This window comes from Pristiophorus japonicus, chromosome 14 (genome assembly GCF_044704955.1).
Source record: "Pristiophorus japonicus isolate sPriJap1 chromosome 14, sPriJap1.hap1, whole genome shotgun sequence".
Classification (NCBI taxonomy): Eukaryota; Metazoa; Chordata; class Chondrichthyes; family Pristiophoridae; genus Pristiophorus; species Pristiophorus japonicus.
In genome coordinates, this window is record NC_091990.1 from 22,715,974 (window position 1) to 22,733,430 (window position 17,457).

Here is a 17,457-nt window from a genome sequence, read left to right on the forward strand (position 1 = left end):
CCTACCTCCCCTAATCTCTCCTTACCACCACCTCCCCCTGCCTCCCTCCACCACCCTACCTCCAACCTCCCTACCTCCCCCCCCTCCAACCTCCCTCACCCTACCTTCCCCCCCGCCCCAAGACTTCAGGAAAAACAAAATGGATCAGAACATTAAACCCCGGAAAGTTCTGGAAGCAGAAAAACTTGCCAATAAAATGTAAGCTATTCCCCCAGATTTATTTTTTTACTCTTTGGAGAGGGTGCAGAAGAGATTTACTGGAATGGTACCAGGGATGAGGGACTTCGGTTATGTGGAGAAACTGGGTTTGTCGTCATTTGAGCAGAGAAGGTTAAGAAGGGGCATTTCAAAATAATGAACGGTTCTGATCGATTAGTTGGGAAGAAACGGTTCCCACTGGCAGGAGGGTCAGTAACCAGAGGACACAGATTTAAGGTAATTGGCTAAAGAACCAGAGGGGAGATGAGAAGTGTTTTAAAAACAACACATCAAGTTATGATGATCTGGAATGCACTGTCTGAAAGGATGGTGGGAGTAGATTCAATTGCAACTTCCAAAAGGGAATTGGATGTATACTTAAAAAGGAAAAACTTTCAGGGCTATGGGGAAAGAGCAGGGGGAGTGGGACTAATTGGAGAGCTCTATCAAAGAGCCGGCATAGGCACGATGGTCCGAATGGCCTCCTTCTGTGCCGCAAGATTCTATGAAAAATCTGAAGCACCAACACCACAGATTCAGATTTTTTTCAATGCACCTTGCAGCACTTCTCTACGTTGAAGTTTATGTTGGAAAGGATGAAAGCAAGTGACATTTCAACATCACCTCTTAATTAACCCAGCTCGCTGTGTGCTGAAGGGATTGTTACATCCTCCCTGCTTTAATCAGTGACCCAGCTCGTGCAGCAGAATGTTTAACAGGGACACTGTCAATGGATATTAGCAACGTCCCAAGTTTCCAAGTGGAGTCAGGGAGGGGAGAGTTCCGATACATTCTGTTCGTTCTCATCATCATCATCATAGGCAGTCCCTCGGAATTGAGGAAGACTTGCTTCCACTCTTAAAATGAGTCTTTAGGTGGCTGAACAGTCCAATACAAGAACCACAGACTCTGTCACAGGTGGGACAGATAGTTGTTGAGGGAAAGGGTGGGTGGGACTGGTTTGCCGCACGCTCTTTCCGCTGCCTGCGCTTGAGTTTCTGCGTGCTCTGGGCGACGAGACTCGAGGTGCTCAGCGCCCTCTTGGATCCACTTCCTCCACTTAGGGCGATCTTTGGCCAGGGATTCCCAGGTGTCAGTGGGGATGTTGCACTTTTTCAGGGAGGCTTTGAGGGTGTCCTTGTAACGTTTCCGTTGCCCACCTTCTTCACGGCAAACGAGCCAGAGTTCCAAAAATGTGACGAAAGACCTCAGGATGAACATATTGACCTTGTGTAGCGCAGATTCACCAGAATGATACCGGGGCTAAAAGGGTTAAATTATGAGGACAGGTTGCAGAGACTAGGTTAGTATTACCTTGAGTTTAGAAAATTAAGAGGTGATCTAATTGAGGTGTTGAAGATGATTAAAGGATTTGATCGGGTTGAGAGAGAGAAACTATTGCCTCTGGTGGGGGAGTCCAGAACTCCACCAAAGGTTGGCTTTTATTACAAGAGGATTGAGTACAAGAGTAAAGACGTCTTACTGCAATTATATAGGGCCCTAGTGAAACCGCACCTGGAGTATTGTGTACAGTTTTGGTCTCTTTACCCAAGGAAGGATATAATTGTCAAAGTGGGAGTGCAACGAAAGTTCACCAGCTGATTTCCTGGGATGGGGGGATTGTCCTATGAGGAGAGATTGAGTAGACTAGGCCTATATTTTCTAGAGTGAAGAAGAGTGAGAGATGATCTCATTGAAGCATAAAAAATTCTTACAGGCCTTGACAGGGTAGATGCAGGGAGGATGTTTCCTCTGACTCACAGTCTCAGAATAAGGGGTCAGCTATTTAGGACTAAGATGAGGAGAAACTTCTTCACTCAAGAGGCGGTGAATCTTTGGAATTCTCTACAGACTCAGTCATTGAGTATATTCAAGATAGAGATCAATAGAATTTTGGATATTAAAGGAATTAAGGGATATGGGGACAGTGCAGGAAAGCGGAGTTGAGGTAGATGATCAGCCATAATCTTATTGAATGGTGGAGCAGGCCTACTCCTACTCCTAATTCTTATGTTATGTATAACAAGGAGGGCAGAATCTTAAAATTAGAGCGCGGCTGTTCAGGAGTGTTGTCGGGAAGCACTTCTTCACACAAAGGGTCGTGGAAATTTGGAATTCCCTACCACAAAATGCTGTTGATGCTGGGGGTCAATTGAAAATTTCAAAACTAAAATTACTATTTTGTTGGGCAAGGGTATTAAGGGATTTGGAACCAAGGTGGGTAGGTGGAGTTAAAATACAGATCAGCCATGATCCAATTGAATGGCGGAACAGGCTCAAGGGGCTGAATGGCCTGCTCCTGGTCCTATGAAAACCTCAGTAACTCATGTCTCCATAGGACACAGGGAGGCAATTCATTTATTTCTTGCATGTTATCCCTTACCCAATCAGAATCTTTTATACAATGAGTTACCTTCTGAAGTGCAGCTTCAGAAATGTCAGGAACAGCAAGGACTGTACGCCAGGCCCCTGACTGCTGGCTCCTTCAGTTAAAACTGTGGGTCCAGAATTTTCTGGAGCAGGGCACCTCACAGCATGCCCAGTTAGTTAGACTTTTTCTCTCACCCTTCAGCTTGAAATGTTTTTGTGCTGTAACTTGCTGGATGTGCGAACTGATAATGAGCAAGGGCAACGGGGCATCTGGAACCTTGGTGAATGATGGGACCAACCATCTATCTCCTTAACCAATGAGATTTAAGGATTGAACAGAGAAACAGAAGAATGACGGAGAAGGAAATCCAGTGAATTAGAGTCTAATCAGGTACAGAAGAGAAATAAGAGAGGAAAGAAAGATTGGAATAAGAGAGAGAGAATAAAAAAGACAGGAAAAGAAAAAGATTCTTTTAAAAAAAATTTTTAAATCTGCAAGAACAATTTACTATCTGCAGGACAGACTGCAGAGAGGAACATACATCTCCTAATTAAAAAGGGCTTTTATGCCATCAACTACCAGCCCTACTGGCAGCCATGCCTTCAGCTGTTTAGGTCCCAAGCTCTGGAATTCCCTCTCTAAACCTCCCCAATTCCCTCTCCTCCTTGAAAGAAAAAGAATTAAAAAAGTGTTTATTAATGATTAAAATTGATTGTGTATATATAAATGTTAAAAGTGTAGGTTATACGGAAAGGCTTGTTTGTGTTGAAACAAAATGAAAGCCTACAGAGCTGACGCATGGATTTTGTGCATTGAAAAGCCATTAAATTAATCAAGAGATGGCTGAGCCAAGTCAGACAGCCACATGCGTGAGGAGAGCCAATAAAGAACTGCCCTGGAACCAAAGTCCAGTCGTGAGGCTTTCTGAGGGAAAATGGCTTTGGAGAGGTTTAAAAGAACTCAGCCAAAGACTTTTCTCTCTCTCCTGAACCAGCCAGCCAAATGGAAGTAACATATATGACTCTTTATTAAAGCAGTGTTAGGCACGCAAGGTCCTGGATGCCCTACGGAAGATGATGATGATGGATCCTGTTGGGCAGTTCCCCAAGCAGACTGTCAAAACTTGTTTGGCAGAATGTCTCATCGCCAGAGCTTTCACACAAGCACCAAGACGTAGCTTGGTTGGCGGTGAGGAGGGCCCTACCCGTCAGATCCTTCATGCACCGCCACGGCACTCTGCCCCCGAGTCGGCTGTGATGCAGACGAGACTGTCATCCATCTCCTTCGCAAGGCAGGTCTGGAAGGAGATGCAGTGCTTGCTGTCGAGGTTCATCCCAAGCAGCTCCGTAACACAGGACTCTGTGCTCTGCAGACTGTTCCCAGGGACGCACACCGAGACAGATATCATCTGCTGCTGGAGAGCCATCAACTCGGTGAAAGACGCACTTTGGTCTTCCCGACACTTGCTGCTCTTCCACAGCAAGGAGATGTCCACGGCCGAGTGTTGTGGACTGACGCAATCCAAGGTCCAGGAGTACGTGCTGAGGGACGCATTAAAGGTTGGTGCAGACGCCGCAAAGGCACGATGGGCCACAGTTTAAGCCCCTTCCGCCACGGTAAACCCAGGGGATGGAATCGGACCCCCCTTGGGCTGTACTCGTTAATCTGTTTGTATACATAGAGCACCATGTACTGAAAAATACCTGTGTTGTGCCATGTATAAGAAAAAATTTCTGCACTGTTTAATAACTTGTAAAGAAATGTAAATGTATTCCCACCCGTTCCGTGTACTGCTTTCATCTGCATAGTGCTACATGTAACATGATTCGTGATCGGTATTGAAATGTATCCTGGAATGTAATGTAAACCTGTTCTTATCTGCTCCATGTAACACCCTTATTTGCACAGTACTACATGTAACGTGATTTGCAGATTGTATTAAACTGTACCTTGAAATGAAATGTATGGAAGTGTATTGTATGGAACTGCTGTCAGCATCCAAATGAATTGTATGCAATTGCTGACCGCAATGTACTGAACTATTTTCCAATGTATTGTGAAAATTTTATATAAATAAAGTATATTTTTGAAAAAAAACATTTTATTATAACCTCATTGTATCTGTTGTAACTAAGGTGGATGTGCATATGTATGTGTTTTTCTAATAAACTGTTCCAATTGTTTTAGAAGAATTGTCTCACTGTCAAATTTAATGCCAGAGATTTAGAAATCTTACAGGAAGAAAGTGAGAGCGAGAGCGAGAGAAAGTGAGAGTGAGAGTGAGAGCGAGAGAAAGTGAGAGCGAGAGCGAGAGAAAGTGAGAGCGAGAGCGAGAGAAAGTGAGAGCGAGAGCGAGAGAAAGTGAGAGCGAGAGCGAGAGAAAGTGAGAGCGAGAGCGAGAGAAAGTGAGAGCGAGAGCAAGAGAAAGCACACGAGAGAAAGATTAATGTTACAGTGGCGATGAAATGTCATTGACCCACAATGTTGCTTGCTCCACAGATGTTGCCTGACCCGAGTGTCTCCAGCATTTTTGGTTTTTATTTTAAGCTAGATCTTCACAAGTTCGCACCAGGAAGTAAAGAAGCTGCAACATTCTGCATTAAATCGCATTTGGAAAGCAGTGACAGGATCGGACCAAGTCAGCATGGATTTATGAAAGGGAAATCATGCTTGACGAATTTTCTGGAATTTTTTGAGGATGTAACTAGCAGAGTGGACGAGGGAGAACCAGTGGATGTGGTATATTTGGACTTTCAAAAGGCTTTTGACAAGGCCCCGCACAAGAGATTGGTGTGCAAAATCAAAGCACATGGTATTGGGGGTAATGTACTGATGTGGATAGAGAACTGGTTGGCAGACAGGAAGCAGAGAATCGGGATAAACGGGTCCTTTTCAGAATGGTAAGCAGTGACTAGTGGAGTGCCGCAGGGCTCAGTACTGGGACCCCAGCTCTTTACAATATACATTAATGATTTAGATGAAGGAATTGAGTGTAATATCTCCAAGTTTGCGGATGACACTAAACTGGGTGGCGGTGTGAGCTGTGAGGAGGACGCTAAGAGGCTGCAGGGTGACGTGGACAGGTTAGGTGAGTGGGCAAATGCATGGCAGATGCAGTATAATGTGGATAAATGTGAGGTTATCCACTTTGGGGGCATAAACATGAAGGCAGAATATTATCTGGATGGCGGCAGATTAGGAAAAGGGGAGGTGCAACGAGACCTGGGTGTCATGGTTCATCAGTCACTGAAAGTGGGCATGCAGGTACAGCAGGTGGTGAAGAAGGCAAATGGTATGTTGGTCTTCATAGCTAGGGGATTTGAGTATAGGAGCAGGGAGGTCTTACTGCAGTTGTACAGGGCCTTAGTGAGGCCTCACCTGGAATATTGTGTTCAGTTTTGGTCTCCTAATCTGAGGAAGGACGTTCTTGCTATTGAGGGAGTGCAGCGAAGGTTCACCAGACTGATTCCAGGGATGGCTGGATTGTCATATGAGGAGAGACCGGATCAACTGGGCCTTTATTCATTGGAGTTTAGAAGGATGAGAGGGGATCTCATAGAAACATATAAGATTCTGACGGGACTGGACAGGTTAGATGCGGGAAGAATGTTCCCGATGTTGGGGAAGTCCAGAACCAGGGGACACAGTCTAAGGATAAGGGGTAAGCCATTTAGGACTGAGATGAGGAGGAACTCAGAGTTGTTAACCTGTGGAATTCCCTACCGCAGAGAGTTGTTGATGCCAGTTCATTGGATATATTCAAGAGGGAGTTAGATATAGCCCTTACGGCTAAAGGGATCAAGGTGTATGGAGAGAAAGCAGGAAAGGGGTACTGAGGGAATGATCGATCAGCCATGATCTTATTGAATGGCGGTGCAGGCTCGAAGGGCCGAATGGCCTACTCCTGCACCTATTTTCTATGTTTCTATGTAATCCACACAGCGAGCTCCTCCTGCCTGGGGAAATTCCTTCCGGGAATTCGGTCTCTTTATTTTTAACCATATCTTTCTGAACCAGACTGAGATGAGGGACTTCAGTTACATTTGGGAGCCTGGAGAAGCTGGGATTGTTCTCCTCAAGAGCAGAGAAAGTGAAGAGGAGATTTGATAGAGGTGTTCAAAATCATGAAGAGTTTTGATAAAGTAAATAAGGAGAAACTGTTTCCAGTGGCAGCAGGGTTGGTAACCAGAGAACACAGATTTAAGGTGATTGGCACAAGAACCAGAAGCAACACGAGGAGAGATATTTTTACACAGCGAGTTTGCACTGCCTGAAAGGTAGTGAAAGCAGATTTGATAGTAACTCTCTAAAGGGAATTGGATAAATATGTGGAAAGGGAAAAATTTGTAGGACTATGAGGAAAGAGCAGGGGGGGGGTGGGACTAATTGGACAGCTCTTTCAAAGAGCCGCCACAGGCACGATGGGTCGAATGGCCTTCTCCTGTGCTCTATCATTCTACGATTCTATGATTTATGGGACAATAAGAAATCTGAAACTCGCCTGCTGCTCTTCAACAACTTTGTCCTGCTCCCTTTCACAAAAGGGCTCAAATTCATGGCACATGCTCATTTACTCATGTTGCCAACTAGTCGATATAAAGACTCGCCTGAACTGCACCTGACTGGTGGCTGTGATTGTTCACAAAAGACCAACTACATCCTCTGGTGGTCGAGCTACAGTACTGCAACTCTAAAATCCACTCAATAAAGTCATGGCTGATTGGAACAGTCGGAAACCTCTGCTGAGATTCTGTAATCAGGTAGGCTATGGGAACATCTCCTTTTATGCCCTACTTCCCTCCTGATGGAGAATGAACTTTGCCTCTTCTCAGCAGCTCTTGTCTGTGTCTCTCTCTGGGTTTTCTCCCATACCATGTGATGATTATCAATTAATTGGCCAAGAAATTGCAGTTCGAGACTTCCCACAGGCAGATGCTTCCGACCTGAAAAGTTTTTACGAATCTAGCTGATGGTCCGGGAGATTCGGAGGCTCGTGGTCCTGGGCCTGTACGCAAAGTCCTGCGTATCCCATCATCAACATAGGCAGTCCCTCGGAATCGAGGAAGACTTGCTTCCACGCCAGAAGTGAGTTCTTTGGTGGCTGAACGGTCCAATTCGAGAGCCACAGTCCCCGTCACAGTCAGGACAGACAGTCGTTGAGGGAAGGGGAGGGTGGGACTGGTTTGCCGCACGCTCCTTCCGCTGCCTGCGCTTGATTTCTGCATGCTCTCGGCGTTGAGACTCGAGGTGCTCAGCGCCCTCCCGGATGCACTCTCTCCACTCAGGGTGGTCTTTGGCCAGGGACGCCAGGTGTCGGTACAGATGTCGCACTTTATCAGTGAGGCTTTGAGGGTGTCCTTGTAACATTTGCGCTGCCCATCTTTGGCTCGTTTGTCGTGAATGAGCTCCGCATAGAGCACTAGCTTTGGGAGTCTTGTGTCTGGCATGCGAACTATGGGGCCTGCCCAGCGGAGCTGATCGTGTGTGGTCAGGGCTTCAATGCTGGGGATGTTGGCCTGCATGAGGACGCTGATGTTGGTGCGTCTGTCCTCCCAGGGGATTTGTCGGATCTTGCGTCGGCATCGTTGGTGGTATTTCTCCAGTGACTTGAGGTGTCTACTGTACATGGTCCATGCCTCTGAGCCATACAGGAGGGTGGGTAATACTAAAGCCCTGTAGACCATGAGCTTGATGGTAGATTTGGGAGCCTGGTCTTCAAACACTCTTTTCCTCAGGCATTCAAAGGCTGCACTGGTGCACTGGAGGCGGTGTTGAATCTCCTCATCAGTGTCTGCTTTTGTTGATAAGAGGCTCCCGAGGTATGGGAAATGGTCCACGTTGTCGAGGGCCGCGCCGTAGATCTTAATGACTGGGGGGGGCAGTGCTGTGCAGCGAGGACTGGCTGGTGGAGGACCTTTGTCTTATGGATGTTTAGCGCAAGGCCCATGCTTTCGTATGCCTCAGTAAATACGTTGACTAAATCTTGGAGTTCAGCCTCAGAATGTGCGCAGCCGCAGGCATCGCCCGCGTACTGTAGCTCAATGACAGAGGTTGGGGTGATCTTGGAGTAGGCGTTCACACGTATCCCTGGGATCACATGGGCCGGCCCAACCAATCCAAGTTGGAGTATTCCCATTCATACTTGGTCACCATAAGTATGAATGGGAATACCCCCAAAAAACATACAAACACTTAAAATAATTGTTTTTTTTTAAACTACATATTTAAAATCAAAATGGAACTTAATCAATTATTTAAAATAAAATTAATTTTTTGAAAAATAAATTTACATATTTTGATGGTTCTAAAAATAAACTTACCTTATTTAACAGGATTTTAAATGTTTAAATTATTGAAAAAAGTATTTTTCTGTCCAAGAATTTGAAGGGCATTTGCTGGGCAGGAGTTGGGAAAATAGCCTGACTCTCCACCTTTACTTCTGGATGCGTACGATCTGTCAGGAGGATTCTTGACAGATCGCAAGTTCTGGGTTTGGGCGCACTTGCTTCGCATACCTAAACCTGGAACTTGCGCGCGTGAGTACCTCGTACCCGCCTGTGGGGGCCGCGAATTTAGGGCCATTATGTTTGTACCCACACATTGCACCAAAGACAGGTACGGTGGTGTCGTAGGGTTGCCAACCCTGCAAGATTGCCCTGGCATCACCAGAAATTAAAGATCAATCTTCTGGGCACAGCCCTGAGCAAAAACCCAGGAGAAAAATCACAGTGGCATTAAAAAGATGGTGTTTTAAAAAACAATTCTATGAACATTTTTGTGTATGTCATGTATGTACATGCTGTTTGTAGCCACCAGATGGTGTCATTGTTGGAGGCCACTGAGCAGCACGCACATGGTGCTGCTCTGGTATAAAAGGCCAGCCATTTTGAGAGTCAGGCACTTTGGGCCGTAATAAAGCAGAGCCAAGGGTGTACCTTGTTCAGTTAAACAGTACTCAGTTTATACCTTTATTGCATACATATCAGTTTATTAGTTACAAAATTTAAGAAGATGGGATAAAGGCTGCTTGATTGGACAGGGCAATTGAAGGCAGAGGTCAATTGATTAAACTTCCAGGAATACATCGAACCAGAGTTGGCAACCCTATAGTGTCGTGGTTATATTACTGGACCAGTAATCCAGAGAATGCGAATTAAAAGCCTACCGTGGCAATCCGAGAATGCGAATTCAGTTTATAAAATCTGGAAATAAAAAGCTGGTATCAAGCAAATGTCACCATGAAGCTGTCAGGTTGTTGTGAAAACCCATCTGGTTCACTAGTGTGAAGGAAAGGAAACCTTTAGGGAAGGAAACCTGCTGCTCTTACCCAGTCTGGGCCTACACGTGACTCCAGTCCCACACTAACATGTTTGACTCTGAAGTGGCCTCAAGAGGTATGTACTCAGATGTATCCCGGGCAACTAGGAATGGGCAATAAACACCAGCCTTGCCAGCAACGCCCACACCCTGAGAATGAGTATGAAAGAGGATGCCAACAAGGACAAGCACTATCACGTTTGGTAGTTATAGAATTTTCACGGCATACACAGGACACTGAGATCAGCTTACCAATGCACCCAAAACACATCAACAAAGGACAGCAGCCACGATTGAATTCACTGGTTCTTGGTATTCGTCCCACAGATTAGAATCTAAATCTTGAAATTATATTTTAAAGTAGTCGTGCCTGCCTCGGATCGGTAAGTAGCACTCTCACAATGGAGTCAGAAGGTCATGGGTTCAGGTCCCACTCCAGAGACTCGAGGACAAAGTCTAGGCTGACACTCCCAGTGCAGTGCTGAGGGAGTGCCGCACTGTCGGAGGCGCCATCTTTTGGATAAGACGTTAGAGCAGACGGGGCCTCGGTTTTTCAGCTGGGCGTTAAATATCCCGTGGCACTATTTCAGAGAAGGGGAGTTCTCCTTGTGTCCAGGCCAATATTTATCCCTCAACCAACATCACTAAAGAAACAGATTATCTGGGCATTATGACACTGCTGTTGGTGGGAGCTTGCTGTGCGCAAATTAGTGGCTGGGTTTCCCTAAATTACAACAGTGACTACACTTCAAAAGTACTTCATTGGTTGTAAAGTGCTTTGTGATGCCCCAAGTTGATGAAAGGAACCATATAAATTCAAATTCTTTCAACCAAGTCCTTAAAGTGCCAGTCAGCATCACCAAAAATATCAAACCTTGGACATCAATGCTGCCCTGTCCAGGGTGTTAAACGATATAAAGTAAAGAACGAAAATGACCGACAGCAACTCCAACCCCGCCTCCCCAGCCACAGTCTCAGACAGAACTAGACGCTTCACAATCTCACCATCCTATTAGACTCCAAACCTGAGCTCCTTGCCCTGTACACTCTCCATCACAAGGACCGCCTCCGTAATATCGCTCCAACCATTTGAACCCCTCATCCATGCTTTTATTACCTCCAGACTCAACTTCTCCAATGCACCCCTGGCTGGCCTCCCATCTTCCACAAACTTCAGCTCATCCAAAACTCTGCAGCCCCCGTCCCTCTTGCCAATAGCCCACGGACCCTCAAGGTCCCCAATTTGTAATGCTTATCCTCCTGTTTGGATCCCTTCATGGCCTCACCCCTCCATGTCTCTAACCTCCCACAGCCCTACATCACCCACCTGCCCTCCTCTCCTCACCCCCCACCCCCCCACGACCACCAAATTCTCAGTTCCTCCGACTCTGGGTTCTCGTGCATTTCTCTGGCCCTTCACTTCACCAGTGGCGGCCGTGCCTTCAGCCGCCTGGACCACATACTCTGGAATTCACGAAACCCCTCCATCTCTCTCTCCTCCTTAAAACCCACCTCTGCGACTGGGCTATTGATCCCAATTTCTCCTTCTTTGGCTCAGAGTATTATTTATTTCCGATTGTCCCAAGGTGCTTCACAGGTGCACATTCCTCCATGTTAAAACATGGAACAGTAGTCATCCCGAACCCCGACACCTACCCTCAGCTCCATTGGTAAGTGGCCAACCTAGGCTTGTCCTGAGCCACACAGACTAGGAAGGGACATTGGAATTGTTATGACGAAAAAGACCAAGGTCCATCGAGGTGGCCTTCTTCCATTGCGTTAGTCACATATCATCACGAGTTGTTGAGTAATCGTGGCAATCAATCTCCATCAATTAATCTACAACAGGCCAGTCAGGAGGCGAGGAAAACCCACGGTGGTGGAGAGCTTTGGGAACCGTAGGCCCAATGTCTCCTGTTCCTCCCAAGCACTTAACACTCACCACATCATGTCTCAAATAACTCTCATACTGTAGCCCAAAGTTTTATTTTCTGAAAGAAATCTAATTTGTTTTGAATGAACCAATACTAACCACTTCCACCGTCTCCCTAGGGAGCCTGTTCCATAGACCGACCACTTGCTCGCTGAAATATTGTTTCCCCAGATTAGTTTTGAATTTACACCCCTTCCAGTGCAGGCTCTGTCCTCTGGACAAGGTGAAGCAGCTTGTCGTGGTGAACATTATCCAGGACCTTTGTAGTCTGCATGGCTGTCATTACACCATTTTGAGAGCACGAATCTGCCTACTTCATGTCAGATGCCGACAGACTGGCTACATAATTCTTGTTTTTAAATCGCAGGCAGAAACACAGAACTCATGCCTGCAGCTTTCAGCAGGAAATGCTGATACAGGACACAGATGCGTCAGCCATAGCTCAGTGGGCCACACTCTCGCCTCAAGAGTCAGAAGGTGGTCAGTAACAAGTCTGTCTCTCTGTCTCTCTGTCTCTCTGTCTCTCTGTCTCTCTGTCTCTCTGTCTCTCTGTCTCTCTGTCTCTCTGTCTCTCTGTCTCTCGCCTTAAGCACATAATCCTGGCCGACACTCCCAGCACCAATACTGCGGGAGTGCGACACTGTTGGAGGTGCCGTCTTTCGGTTGAGACGTTAAACCGAGGCGCGTCTGCTCTCTCAGGTGGACGTAGAAGACCCCGCGGCACTATTCCGAAGAAGAGCCGGGGAGTTATCCCCCGTGTCCTGGCCAATATTTGTGCCACAACCCAGCTCACTGAACCAGATTATCGGGATTATCTGGACATTTCTCTCTCTGCTGATGGTGGGAGCTTGCTCCGCGTACACTGGCTGCCGCGTTACAACAGCGACTGCCCTTCAAAAGTGGGCCGAACCAATTACCTGCGTGGCCCGGAGCATGTGGAAGATGTCCATTGTACGCGCCACAATGTCCTGGACGGTTTCCTGGCCGACTTTGCAGAGGGTGACGCACGTGATCTCGCGGAGCGCGCTCTGCGGCTGCTGTGGGGGGAGCGGCGCGGAGGGATGGACAGAGGCTGCGGGCTGCGAGTGCAGGCCAGGGATCCTCGGCCCGGCCCCTGGTAGTGTCGTCATCGCCGGTCGAGGCAAACCTGCAGAAAACAAGGAGACACAAATGAGCTGATGGTTAGCGGGAGGGGCTTGGAATGCAGAGGGGTGATCTGATGGAGGTGTTTCAAATTATAAAACGGGATTCAATGGGCTCGATACAGAGAAACTGTTTTGTCTGGTGGGGGAATCGTAGAAAGAAGGGGCATGGTCTGGAAATTTGAGCCAGGCCATTCAACAACTTGTGTTTATATAGTGCCTTTAAAATAGTAAAACATGCCAAGGTGCTTCACAGGAGCGTTATCAAACAAAATTTAACACTGAGCCACATAAGGATATATTCGGAGAGGCGATCAAAAAATTGGTCAAAGAGGTAGGTTTTAAGGGGCGTCTTAAACAAGAGAGGTAGAGAGGAGGAGAGGTTTAGGGAGGGAATTCCAGAGCTTAGGGCCCCAGCTGCTGAAGGCACGGCCGCCAAAGGTCAAATCATGAAAATCGGGGATGCTCAAGGAGGCCAGAATTGGAGGAGCACAGAGATCTCGGAGGTTTGTAGGACTGGAGGGGGTTAGAGTGAAATCCGGTGTGAAATCAATACTTTGCACACAAAGTGTTATGTATGCAACACTATGTAACCAGCATTCTACCGCCACCAGAGAGCGTATCTGTTGGAGTCCCAAGGGATCCCAGCATTCCTTGGGAGCACTGTATATAAGCAGGCCTCCCATGCTGTACGGGCATTCTGGAGTTAGAAGAAAGAGACTAAGGTCACACTTACTCACGTCTACAGTACTCGGTTACATTGCTTTATTCGAGACATAACACAAAGGGTAGTGGACATCTGGAACGAACTCTCGCCCAAAAGGCTGTGGATGCTGGGTGTCAATTGGAGCTTATAAGACGGCGATCAATAGATTTCTGTTGGGTAAGGGTTATCAAGGGATGTGGAGCACAGACGGGTAAATGGAGTTGAGGCACAGATCAGCCACGATCTAATTCAGTGGTTCTCAAACTGGGGTCCGTGGATTCCTGGAGTTCTGCACAGACATTCCTGGGGCTGGCAGAATAATGTAGCAGTGCGGCGGAGGTGGGCCTGGTGCCAGCCAGCAGGCAAGAAGTTTGCGGCCTCCATGTGTGAAGCGCAGACTGGGCTGGTGGTCTCACCTTGGAGGGAAGCACGCACGGAGCAAGTGCTGAGAACGGCACGAAAATCGCCCGAAGAGGAGCTGGTGGAACTGTCCTGCAACAGCACACTCGAACTTCCTTCACACACCATCTGGTGATCCCTAGTATAGGGACACCTTCCCTCCCTCACCTGGGGGAAAACATGACACCAAGGCTAGACAAACTCTGCAGTGAGAAGCAGGCCCACCCATCTCACCGACATCTGGAAGTAAATACCTGTTTTCTTAAAAGCATTATTAAAACACGCTTTACATGCATCACTTTTGTATTAGAACATAAAAACATAAGAAATAGGAGCAGGACTAGGCCATAAGGCCCCTTGAGCCTGCTCCGCCATTCAATAAGATCATGGCTGATCTGATCATGGACTCAGCTCCACTTCCCTGCCCGCTCCCCATAACCTCTTATCGTTTAAGAAACGGTCTATTTCTGACTTAAATTTATTTAATGTCCCATCTTCCACAGCTCTCTGAGGCAGCGAATTCCACAGATTTACAACCCTCAGAGAAGAAATTTCTCATCTCAGTTCCAAATAGGCAGTCCCTTATTCTAAGATCATGCCATCTAGTTCTAGTCTCCCCGACCAGTGAAAACCAGCCTCTCTGCATCCACCTCGTCAAGCCCCCTCATAATCTTATACGTTTCAATAAGATCATCTCTCATTCTTCTGAATTCCAATGAGTAGCGGCCCAACCTACTCAACCTTTCCTCATAAGTCAACCCCCTCATCCCCGGGATCAACCTAGTGAACCTTCTCTGAACTGTCTCCATAGCAAGTATATCCTTTCGTAAATATGGAAACCAAAACTGCACACAGTATTCCACGTGTGGCCTCACCAATACCCTGTACAGCTGTAACAAGACTACCCTGCTTTTATACTCCATCCCCTTTGTAATAAAGGCCAAGATTCCATTGACCTTCCTGATCACTTGCTGTACCTGCATACTATCCTTTTGTGTTTCATGCACAAGTACCCCCAAGTCCCGCTGTACTGCAGGACTTTGCAATCTTTCTCCATTTAAATAATAACTTGCTCTTTGATCTTTTTCTGTCAAAGTGCATGACCTCACACTTTCCAACATTATACTCCATCTGCCCAATTCTTGCCCACTCACTTAGCCTGTCTACGTCCTCCTGCAGTCTCTTTATGTCCTCCTCACACATTGCCCTTCCTCCCATCTTTGTATCGTCAGCAAATTTGGCTACATTACACTCAGTCCCCTCTTCCAAGTCGTTAATATAAATTGTAAATAGTTAGGATCCCTGCGGCACCCCACTAGTTACTGATTGCCAACCAGAGAATGAACCATTTATCCCAACTCTCTGTTTTCTGTTTGTCAACAAATCTTCTATCCATGCTAATATATTACCCCCAAACCCATGAACTTTTATCTTGTGCAGTAACCTTTTGTGTGGCATCTTGTCAAATTCCTTCTGGAAGTCCAAATACACCACATCCACTTGTTCCCCTTTATCCACCCTGTTCGTTACATCCTCAAAAGAATTCCAGCAAATTTGTCAAACATGATTTCCCCTTCATAAAACCATGCTGACTCTGCTTGACTAAATTATGCTTTTACAAATGTCCTGCTACTGCTTCCTTAAGAATGGACTCCAGCATTTTTCCAACTACAGATGTTAGGCTAACTGGTCTATAGTTTCCTGCTTTCTGTCTGCTTCCATTTTGAAATAGGGGCGTTACATTTGCGATTTTCCAATCTGCTGGGACCTCCCCAGACTCCAGTGAATTTTGGTAAATTACAACTAATGCATCCACAATCCCTGCTGCTACTTCTCTTAAGACCCTAGGATGCAAGCCATCAGGTCCAGGGGATGTATCTGCCTTTAGTCCCATTATCTTACTGAGCACTGCCTCCTTAGTGATTGTGATTGTGTTAAGTTCCTCCCCACCTATAGCCCCTTGACTATTCACTGTTGGAATATTGTTAGTGTCCTCTACCATAAAAACTGATACAAAATATTTGTTCAGAGTTTCTGCCATCTCCATGTTCCACATTACTAATTCCCTGGTCTCGTCCTCTAAGGGACCAACATTTACTTTAGCCAATCTTTCTTTTTAGATATCTATAGAAACTCTACCAGATTTCATAGTTTGTGCTAGTTTACTTTCATAGTCTATCTTTCCTTTCTTAATCATTTTTTTAGTCATTCTTTGCTGGCTTTTAAAAGTTTCCCAATCGTCTGTCCTCCCACTATGTGCATCATAATTTAGATGGCGGGTCCTTTAAGCAAAATATTTTGAAAAATACTGATCTAATTGAATGGCCGAACTCCTGTTCCTCTGCAATTTCAGGCATTGTGCCAACAGCCTGTGAGCAGACTGTGCGCCCATCCTTACAGCTGCAGAGACATCAGGCATGGGGAATAAATAGGAATTAAATTACAGGCAGAGAGAGAAAAAAGGGTAAAAAAAATATCTTGACCCCAAAAGTTTCATAAGGTAAAAGGTCTGTAATAATTATATAATAATAACAGATCCCATTTTATAGACAGCCGTGGCTCATTTTGTAGCACTCTTGCCTCCGAGTGAAAGAGGTTCAAGTCCCACTCTAGAGACTGAAGCACAAAAATCAAGGCTGACTATCCGTGCAGTGCTGAGGGAGTGTTGCACTGTTGGAGGTGCCGTCCTTTGGATGAGATGTTAAACCGAGGCCCAATCTGCCGTCTCAGGTGGATGTAAAAGATCCCACGGCACTAGTTTGAAGAAGAGCAGGGGTTATCCCCAGTGTTCTGGCCAATATTTATCCCTCAACCAATAAAAATTGATTATCTGGTCATTAACAAATTGCTCTTTGTGGGATCTTGCTGCCGTCTTTCCTACATTACAACAGTGACCACACTTCAAAAAGGTACTTCACTGGCAGTAAAATGCTTTGGGATGCCCTGAAAAGGTGTTATATAACTACAAGTGTTTCTTTTGATTCAGAATTAACATTTTATGCAAATGCCCACCGACAAGAACAAACATTTAGAGCTTTGCTGTTTTAGCAGAGATTGTGGACCGGGCTGTTTCCACAACTGAACACATCGTGGTGCCTTATGCTCACCCCTCCAGAAACTTCAGCTTGTCCAAAACTCTGCTGCCCGTATTCGAACTCACGACAAGTCCAGCTCACCCATCACCCTGTACTCACTGATCAACATTCGCTCCCAGTCCGGCAATGCCTGGTTTCAAAATATTCTAGTCATCATGTACAAATTCCCCCATCTCGAGGGGAAGAGGAGAAGGGAACGGGGGGGGGGGGAGGGGGGGTAGGAGGAGGAGGAGGAGAAGGGAAATGGGGGGGGGGGGGGGAAGGAGCAGGAGAAGGGAACCAGGGGGAGAGGGGAG

General features: G+C 46.4%; 1 protein-coding gene across 2 annotated transcripts in view; it reads right to left on the minus strand.

Annotated features, from left to right (window-relative positions):
* The window catches only part of LOC139279315 (mediator of RNA polymerase II transcription subunit 30-like), a 32,702-nt gene that overhangs the window by 12,989 nt on the left and 2,256 nt on the right, over positions 1-17,457 (minus strand). Inside the window, exons 1-2 of one of the 2 annotated variants that reach the window (XM_070898441.1) lie at positions 14,084-14,115; positions 12,737-12,966 (exon numbers count right to left, since the gene is read on the minus strand). In XM_070898441.1, coding sequence (XP_070754542.1) covers positions 12,737-12,949 — 213 coding nt within the window. In that variant the 5' untranslated portion in view covers positions 12,950-12,966; positions 14,084-14,115. Of the gene's footprint in view, positions 1-12,736; positions 12,967-14,083; positions 14,116-17,457 lie in introns of those variants that run through there. The other variant, XM_070898440.1, reaches the window with a different exon arrangement.